Source organism: Malania oleifera, chromosome 4 (genome assembly GCF_029873635.1).
Source record: "Malania oleifera isolate guangnan ecotype guangnan chromosome 4, ASM2987363v1, whole genome shotgun sequence".
Lineage (NCBI taxonomy): Eukaryota > Viridiplantae > Streptophyta > Magnoliopsida > Santalales > Ximeniaceae > Malania > Malania oleifera.
Window position 1 is genome coordinate 125163431 of NC_080420.1, and position 10270 is coordinate 125173700.

The 10270-nt window shown below is 36.7% G+C and overlaps 1 protein-coding gene across 5 annotated transcripts in view; it reads right to left on the reverse strand.

Moving 5' to 3' along the window:
• The window catches only part of LOC131152732 (protein ACTIVITY OF BC1 COMPLEX KINASE 3, chloroplastic), a 60713-nt gene extending 51351 nt beyond the window's left edge, over positions 1-9362 (reverse strand). For 2 of the 5 annotated variants that reach the window (XM_058104572.1, XM_058104573.1), the window contains exons 1-6: positions 8923-9356; positions 8623-8850; positions 6765-7100; positions 5977-6532; positions 5446-5632; positions 4981-5347 (exon numbers count right to left, since the gene is read on the reverse strand). In XM_058104572.1, the coding sequence (XP_057960555.1) occupies positions 4981-5347; positions 5446-5632; positions 5977-6532; positions 6765-7100; positions 8623-8850; positions 8923-9276 (2028 nt within the window). In that variant the 5' untranslated portion in view covers positions 9277-9356. Of the gene's footprint in view, positions 1-4980; positions 5348-5445; positions 5633-5976; positions 6533-6764; positions 7101-8622; positions 8851-8922 lie in introns of all 5 variants that reach the window. The other 3 variants (XM_058104576.1, XM_058104574.1, XM_058104571.1) reach the window with 2 other exon arrangements.
• Between the last annotated feature and the right edge of the window lie 908 nt (positions 9363-10270).

The window sequence follows — 10270 nt, forward strand, 5'->3', positions numbered from 1 at the left end:
GAAGAATTCTCTAACAGAAACCGCCAAAGCCATTTAGCAAAGAGAATTGTGTTTTTAGACACCAGATTTCCAAACCACCCACATGCTCCACCACTCCCCAACTTACCAAATGATCCCTAAACCCCACTACAATTGACCACAAAATATCCCTCACCATCTTCGCAATCTTATTAGCAAACCCCACCAGAATCTTGAAAATTGAAAGAAAATATAAAAGGATACTAGAAAGACAAGCCTGGACAAGCGTAATTCTACCACCAAGAGAAAAAGAGCGCCTTTCCACCAATCAAGTCTCTTAGAAACCCTCTACACAATAGGATCCCAAACGCTAGCAGATCTAGGATTAACCCCCAAAGGAACCCCAAGATAGGACAGTGACCAATCCAAAACGCTGAACCCCACATCCGCAGATAGCGCCCTACTGGGAACTGTTTGAACTAATGACTATTCATGATTCCATAATAGAATCAATTTCATAAACTCTCAATAGACATATTGAAAGTCGTGATACAGCTCTTTCCCATATTAATCTGAAAGCCAAAAGCTTCTCAAAGAACGTGCAGGAGACCCAAAATATTCTTGAAGGAAGGTTTATGGTCCTCTAGAAAAAAGATAGTATCATCGGCAAACTGAAGGTGCAAGACTCTAACCCCATCTCTTCCCACCTCCAAATCTTTTACTAAACCAAAACCACTGCCCTATCCACCATCCTACTCAAAAGCATCAACCACTAAAACAAAAAAAAATGGGGAAAAGGGGTCACTTTGCCTAGTCCCTCTCGTAGTCTTAAACCAAGATTTAAGCTCGTCATTCACTAAAACTGAGTAGCTCACATTATGCAAACAATCTGTAATCCAACGCTACCATCTCCTGCCAAACCCCTTCCTCACAAAAATATTATCTAGGAACATCCAATCCACTCTATCATAAGATCTATCAAAAATCCAACTTAAAGATGACTCCCTTTTCTTCCTTCTCCAAATATCCTCCACAACCTTATAAACAATCATAATGGCATCTACAATTTGCCCACCCCCCCCCCCCCCCCAAAAAAAAATAGTCCTATCAAGCACCATACTCAGCCTATTAGCTAACACTTTAGTGATGATTTTATAACCTATGGAAACTAAGCTAATATGTCTAAAGTCAGAAATCTTAATGGATTTATTCTTCTTCAGCACTAGAGTTATGAATGTGGAATTGATACCCTTGCATAAATTCTCATTCCCATAAAATTCATTAAAGACCTTAAGCAAATCATCCTTAACCACCTTCCAACAATCTTGGAAGAAGGTCATATTATATAGGATATTTTTTTTATAAAATCATTTATCCTATCTGTACTTTTATCAATTTATTATATAGATAAACATAGATACGTGTATATATACTATTAGTTTATTTATTTTTCAACCAAATGAAACTTTTTTCTTTTATTTTTAAACAAAAATTTCTAGTCATTCTAAATAAAATTTTACGTAATTTTAATTGAATTACTTATAGGATAGATATTTACTTCTTTTAGGAATATTTAATCTTGTTCAAAAAAGATAAGGATATTTGTGTGCACATAATACACAAATTTCCAATTTTAGAAATATTTAATCTTTCTGTTAAAAGATCGGGAAATATATATATATGATATAAAAAAATTAACTTTTAGAAATTTTTAGTCTTACTTTTAAAATATAAGGATGTTTTTGTCCACAAAATGATTTACACACCCAAAGCACTTCTCCAATTTACTTAACCACTTTAACTCTATGTATTATATCTTCTTCGATTTCTTCTTCAGCTTGCATAATAGGTCCAAGGTATTGAAATGCGCTAGTGCCATTACTTTCATGACCATCACATATAGTATTTCTCAAAATGATTTTCACTCATAAATTATTTTCCAATAACCTTTCAAAAAAAACAAAAGTTTTCCATGGGATTTCCTCCCGAACATCAAGCAATTGAAAATAAAACAGACACGTTGAACAAAAAGAATTTTAAAATATAGGTAGAGAAGGGAGAAGATAAAAATTTCTCGCTCTATCTCTTTCTCCTCCTCTCTTTCCGTCTCGTGATACGGTTCTTTCTCTCACTCATGTATATGGGAGTTATAGAGCATTATGTTGTAGGCTATAGTGAATTGATCAATCTAGATTGAAGGGAAATCCTTCCATCTGCATTTAGGCAAGATTGGGGAGATTTTTCCTTAGCTCTGGTCGAAAATAATGTTGCTCAAAACAGATTGCTAGGTCATCTAAGAAGGAGCCTTTCTGATTTGTTGATGGGTTGCCGGCCTTCAGCCGGAAGTATAGGGGTTATCGGAGCATTTGTAAGGATATCACGCTATATTGGACGTTGATTAGGTCGACAAAGGTCGGAAAGCTTTTGGAGTTAGGGTTGGGGTGGAAAGGAAGGAAATTTTGCAGTGTTCATTCCTCGCAGTGCAAAGGGCAATGGGTGGAGAAACTTTGCAAACGATTTTTGCGAGATTGCTAAGTAATTTTGGGAGGACTCTAGTGGTGTAGTTTCATATGACTCCTCATGTCCCACTGATGTAGGATGAGAATCAACTATTTCGATGGATCATTTCGACCCAATTAGGAGGCCTATGTCAAAGAATAGGGTGAATGGTTCATTGGGTCCAAAACCCAAATGTGCATAGTTAGTTAGTTGTTTAAGTATGTGTGTGCAGTTTGCTTGTATTAGGATTATTTATGTTGGGGGTTTATTTGTAGTAATTGTGTATTCTAGGGGTATGTTTGTAATGCAATGTAGTTTTAGGGGTATGTGTGTAATTTCATGTGTTTAGAGGCTTTCTTATAAATAGTATGTGAAAGCCATGATGTAGGCAGTTATGGATGAATTTGAATTGGGATTGAACATGAGTTCCCTCCTGGTATTGCCTCTCTCCTCCCTTCCCTTTCCTTCCTCTTTTCTATTTCTTCTAAATTCTCCCATGGCCGCAGACCCTTGACGCTACCCCTGCTCAAAATGATCCATCCAAATAGCTGCTTCTCGTCCTACATCACCCAGGTTGTGGAGTCAGGTGTTGGAAGTTGGAAAAAAAAAAAAGATGGTGTGGTTCATGGTAATCAATCTCTCTGGAAATCTGGTATGATGGCTGGGAGAGAAGAACAATGATGTCGGTGTGGAGGTACAATGCAGCTGAAGGATTATGGGGTTTCGAAGTCAGGTTCCATCACAAATCAACCGAAATCAATTAACCAAAATGTGAGGGACATTAGAATTCCGACAGGAGTTTCATTTCTCTCAGATGCAGCTAGGGTTGTGTTCAGGGAGGAGGTTGCAAAGAGGACTGGGCCAAAAGGCATTTTTCTTGTTTTACTAACCCAAATAATTAAAAAAAAAAAAAAAGACTTATCCTTTTTGAACAAATTGGCCCACTTATTTTGACAGGCCCAATGTTCAACAAAGCTTGATTTGAATTTTAACTTGGAGTCAAAGCTTGGGCTCTATGTAGACGGGCCATGGTGGCAGTCAGGCTTATGGTTTGTGTAAAAGTGATCCAGGCACTTCCTCTCTGGAAACCAAAAATTTGCAGGCCCAAAATACTGATCCTGAAACGCAAAAGACACGTACTAGGAAGGAGGACCCTAGTTCCTTCAATAGCAGAATCCATTCCTAGTCTACTGCTCTCCAAGTTATGAGCCAAACTAATCAAGTTTCGGAAAAAGCTCAGAATATTGACGAATTGGATTCAAAACAAGATCAGCGGATTAAAAATGTGACAAGTTTTAAGATGGATTAAAAGGTGGTATGGAAAAGAATAAAAAATTGGAAGATATCTTGCGGGGGAAACTAATGATTTTGGTCTTAATTGTAACAGATTTGAGGGAGACAAGGTTTATGCTTGTTGAATGGCAGATTGTACGGGTGCTGAGATGAGGAAGGTCTTTGAAGATAAAGAGAAAAATCTGGTAAGTGGCAAAGCTTTTAAGGAGGGATTCTAAAAGAGAGCTTAGCATAGTGGAAGAATCTCATGCTAAGAAGAAAGTTGGGTGTGTTAATGGGGCAAATAAAGAAAAAGGAAAGAACTAATGGGGGGACTTTTCAGATTTGGAAAGTGATGATATTAGTGAGTTTGACTGCAGTTGGGGGTTGTTGGATGAAATTTGAGAACAATATGGTTACTCTTTGGATCATTGAAGAAATAGGGGATTTATTGTAAGTTCATTCATCCCTGTTGAAAGGTTCGGAGGGAGTTTCCATTTTTGATAATGATGGCTAGTTAACAATTCGCAGTGAAGAGATGGAAGTTTTCCGACACCAGTGGAGGAGGTTCCTAAGGAGTTAGAAGCTCAAGATATTTTGGATAAAATGGACTTAATATTGACTGATATTGGGAGGACATGAAGTGAGCGTGGATGGGGCATAAGGCAAAAGTTGAAGGGTCAAAGGTAATTAGCGAATTTGAAGAGCTCAGTATATTATGATGGGAAGGGGTTGAAAGGGGGTTTCCTTGATTAATATTGTCTAATTTTATTTTGTGATTTTGTGTTTTTTTTTTTTTTTTTTTATTTTTACTTTACAAGTTTCTCTTTTTTTTTTTTTTTGGTTCTATTTGGTGGACACACCGTCCCAACTCATTGTATCTTCCCTTCTTTCTATCTAATATAGCTTCCTTGAAGAAGCCTAAGACTCAAACTAACTATACTAGCAGATTCAAACGAAACTAATTTATAAAAGAATTAACTATGAAAGTAATAATGTGTTATAATGCTATTACTCATCAGAAACACCCACCAAATTTGAAGTAATTTAACTCAAATATCACGCACATAAAAATTATATATTATTCATAATTTCAAGAAAAATGCTGAGAATCAACTATATCAGAATGAGAAAAATCCAACTTCTGATCAGCTAAAAAGATCATATGGCTTTTCACTCTACATATATCACCATCTTCCAGAACGAGAAATAATGATGTAAAAAAGACATGCAACTAAGATTATTTCTAACCTGTATAATTGGCTGCAGAAGAGCTGGATCGAAATTCTGCGAGGATCGCAAAAGGCCCCATACCCTAAAAATTTGTTCTCGAAGTACCATCATACTTTCCTGTTCAGCACCACTTATTTTGAGAGGCCCAGTTGCATTGCTGTTAAAAATTAAAGACCTCATAAGATTAGGGCTGGAATTGAATGCATCTATCACTGTGCCTAGAATAAGAGCTTCAGTGACACGGACAGCCTCTTTAGTCACTAAATCCCTGAGCTCTTCACCATCCGGACCCAATAATAGCTTCAGAACAGGTTGTAAAGCATCTTTTGCAGAGAAATCTCTATCTTTTCTTCCCTGATCAAGTAGATTTTCCAGTCTATTCCACCTGTAACAAATGAAAGTTAACAAAAAATGAAGGCCATTACACAAATCAAAACTGAATCTCACCATCCAAAGAAAACGATGTAGTAACAGAGTACATACCTAAATCTCCCATCCTTAAAAAGCAACTCAATCAGAGCATCTCTGAGGTATGGATTCGGATCCGTAAGAAGCCTTTTGGCAAAATAGGGATATGATGCAGCTAGCACCTTAAAATTAGGGTCAGCATATAATGCTAAACCTTCTAATACAGTAAGCGATCTCAATATCAATGCATAATATGCTGGGACTGCAAAAATTATGACAATAAAATTATCAAACATTATCAGAATGAAAAGTGAACATTATAATTATTTCATTAAAATACAAATATTAAGGTTGTTATACAAGTATATAAAAATTTGACTCCTGATTCTGTTAAAATACAAATATTAAAAAGGCTGCCATACACTATAAAAGATTCAACTCATGATTCTGTTACATTATCTCTAAAATCTGTATCTATAAGCTGTATCTGCTGTGACTTGCTAAGGAAGAACACAAACTTACAGCAAAGGACACAAAAGTCATTTATAAGAATATACGATATGAAACAAGGAAAAAGAAAATGAGATAAAAATAAAATAAACTAACCATTAAATGGATATTGATACAATACGGCACCAAGTCCATCCACTAGTGTCTTAAAGTTGAGTTCACTAACAGTTGCATTAAGTGCATCATCAAAGAAGCTCTGAAGTGCAGGCACAATTGGCGAAATGTCAACATCAGGTGACAGAAAATCTAATGTATAATAATCCTGAGCCATAGCTTCATAATCTCGATTTACCATATGAACAACATGACCAATAATAGCAGATCTTGCTTCCTCTGGGGTCTCACTCATCATTCCAAAGTCAAGAAAAGCAAGTTTTCCGTCAGGAGTGGCCAAAAGATTACCAGGATGAGGATCTGCATGAAAATAACCATACTCAAGTAGCTGTCTAAGGCTGCATTGTATTCCAGTATTCACCAGATCCAAGACCTTTAATCCTTGCTTCTCTATGGCATCTTGCTCATTTAATTTGACACCATCAACCCACTCCATTGTCAAGACTTTACCACTGGTATAATCCCAGAAGATATCAGGGACTAGGACATCCTCTTTGTCAGAATACAACTTTTTAAACCTCCTCGCATTCTGCCCTTCCTGCATAGACCTGTCAAAATTAAAATTGAAACCCAGGAGAGTCGTATGCATACCATTGAAACTGTATGCTTTCTAATTTTTTGTAAGCATACACCGCACTAACACAAAAGATTATACAACCAAAAAAAAATTTTAAAAGTGCCTACACCAGTGATATTTATGTCATCTTACACCAATCAAACTAGAACAGTGCATATTTTATTCCTAATAGAACATTGATGTGGGGACTAACCTGAACATAGTTAAGCTCTTGATAAACTCTCCGAGCAAATTCGTCCACAAGGGCAACAACATCACTGGAGATTATGTCAACGTATTTATTTACAAGAAATCCAAGACCTCTTAACAGGTAAAAGTCAAGTCCTATAGCTTCCTCAATACCAGGACGTTGCACCTTCACAGCGACAACCTGCCCAGAATACTTCAATTGAGCTTTGTAAACTTGGCCCAAACTGGCTGCTGCAATTGGAGATGAGGATATGGATGAGTAAATGGAGTCAAGAGAAAATCCCAAATCTCTCTCAATGCAGGAAAATGCCTCTGCATCTGGAAATGTTGGCAAAGCATCCTGCTCGAACATATAATGACAATGAGGGTTGACATGGCATCTAATGTCTAATTACAACAGCTTTAGCAAGTAGCTATAACAAATGCTATATTTCCCCATAATACATAGAAATCCTAATCTAAGAAAACAGGTGAATTTTCACCACTAACTTTCAGTGCAAATCACCAAATCTGGTTGCAATAGCAGAAAGAAAAGGAATCGACCATGAGGTCTTCATGTGTCAAACCTGGCAAAATTATTGTCAAGTAGGTATACTAATAAATAGGAGTTGCCTTTTTATTTTTTGTTTTGATTCTTTTTGTTTTTCTACTATTTACTCTATATAATCTTTTTTTTTCTTTTTGCAGGGGGAGGGAAGAGAAGGGTTGTTCAGATCTCTAGTCCCCGGGATGAGATTGGTACAACAAATGTGAAATAAGTGCAGATGGGATTTCCTATTCTAAACTGTCCTTCAACACAATTTTCAGCTGATTTTATATGGGGCCATTTAGTTCGTGGAATCATTGAGGATTCCCAGGAACATGAACTCAGTAATCTCAAATGCTTTTTGGAGGTTAAATAAGAAGGAGAAAGCAAAGGAGCAAGGGGAGTCATCTGAATGCCCTAAAATCCTAACCCAAATGCTTGACATCTAGACATAGTAAAACTTTGCATATCATGATGTAAAACCAAAATGAAATGCATGCCTGCTTGCCATGAGAGGCCAAGCAACACCGATGACCATTATCAATAAAACATTGAAGAACCAAAATGTCCCTCCGAATCCCATAGCGTTTGAAACCCTTTGCCCTTGACTTTGCATCACAAAGTCACATTCACAAGATACCCTGGGTTTGCACCCATGTCTATCCGTCTATGTGAGAATGATGCATCATTAATTGTGAAATATTATCATAATCCTGTAATAAAAGAACATAAAAGGAAACACTGCAAAGAACTTGTAGCAATCAAGGAATCACAGTCCTCTTTTCTTTTTTCATTTTCTTTTCTCAACTCATACCCAGTGCTTATTTAGATGTAATCTTGTGGAAAAATCCAACACTCAACCCATCATATCGCTGCATAATCAGACAAACACGATTTTTGGAATGCTGTGTCAATGCAGTACACGGGCAAAGACAAAAGATCTAGAACTCAAAATATCAAAAACATCCAATAGAAATAGTGGAAAGATTGCACCTAAGAGTGACACGCTAATTGAGACATCGACCATGCAGCACCTTATGTGTAATGAGGTTGACATGGGTTGGCTTTACAAGCTAATAAAAATTCAATCTACTAACCGTGCTTAGTGTAGCCATTAAAACCCTTTTTTCCTTCCCTCCCTGATTCTCCGTCTAAAACAAACTCTATCGCTGTTATTTTAAATATTTTGAATTACTACCTGCCGGTAAGGATGGGTGCATAATGTATGGCTTTTTACACCCAGCGCAATTTGTCAAGGCCCGCAATCCAAGTAGTTAACACGACAGTAAATAATGTCCAATGAACAATGATTTGGCTAAAGAAACAAAGGAAATACCTGGAGTTCGGAAAGCTCCTCGAGATACTCGGGGGGGCATATATCGGGCCTGGTGGACAAACCCTGACCTATTTTGACAAAAGTAGGCCCTAATCTCGTTAATACTATTCTCAACTCAGCAGCCCTCGTTCTTTTATTCCGATCGAGTTCCCCGTTTCTTTGGTCCAGCAGCAGTTTGAAGGCAAAAGTACCAAGAGCAATGAAGATTTCCAGAGTCCTCCGCAATACCTAACAATAAATTAATGAGAATCAAATAATAATGACTATAAGAGAGGCTGTCTTTTTTTTTTTTTTCAATACCTTGAGGGGGCGAGAGCCATATTTGTTGGCAAGGAGTTGGGGGCTGTAAACGGAAGCATTGGCGGCACGGACCATGGCCTTCGCTTCGGCTTGTATGTCGTCGGTACGGTCCCTGAGTATAGGGACAGAAGAGTCGCCGTCCGGTAAAGGTATTGGATCATTGTTTCCGATGCCGCTGCTGCTGCCGCTCCCACTACTCAGCCCGGGCACTGCTCGAGGTCCTACTCTCACCTCCAGCACGGCTCGCGTTTCAATTCTAACTTTCCGTTTAAATGGATGCAGATATCTTGGGCGGGAAACCCACTTCCCCGACAGAGACGACGGAGCACAAGTCGCTGCTATTGAAGAGCTCATGCCGGTGTCTCCGACTCAGCAGAGCAGATACAACGCCGCGAGTCAGGATTCGTGGCCTTGAGAAAATCTAACCTTTTGGGACTACGGTGTACGATATAATAATAATAATAATAATAATAATAAACAAAATTATGAACACTCCAAATAATTTAATACTGGCCACACGCACGTTGTCTCACTATTAAGTCATGATATTCACAAATTCCAAACTTTCCATTTTATAAATAAAAAATTATTATGTAAAATTATATTAATGGATTAGTCTTTGCGAGTAAAGTATGAATTGTTCAAAAATATTTATATAAAAACATAATATCAACGAGGTTCTTTCATTATTAGTTTGGAGTCATTCATTATTACCGATCCATTGGTCTAGTTAAATAATGACATGTTGATTATAGATATATTGATGTATATGTGCATCTTCATTGTAAATATATGTTGTCATATATAACTTGATTATATAACTTAATTGAATGGATTGAGAATTATATTTTGGCACTAGTAAAATACCGTGTGCATTACATGTGATTGATGTGAATAATAGCATAAAATATTTGTATAATTAAAAATAAAATTTAAATATATTTTAAAGATAAACTAATATTGTATTATCATAATTTACTTAGTAAATATTAAAATGTGAATACTTCGTTTAAAAATGGAAACTGAGGGCTAGTATTTAGTTATACAAACTAATGAATAATACATGGGTTAGTATTATCATATGTTCATGCCTCATGCCTCAAGCCACAAATGATCATTAATTTTCAAATATGGCAAAAAAAAGTTTTGTAGATATACGGTGAGGTATGAACTGAATCTTTGGGATCAGGAGTTCGAGCTAGACATAAGTCGAAATTGTGATGACCAAAAAATATATACACGATTAAAGCACAATAATAATAAAATAATAAAAATGGTCATTAATTTAATATCAATACAGAAATATTTTTTTTCTGTAAGATCCTTGATTTCATGTTTGATGTCTAAG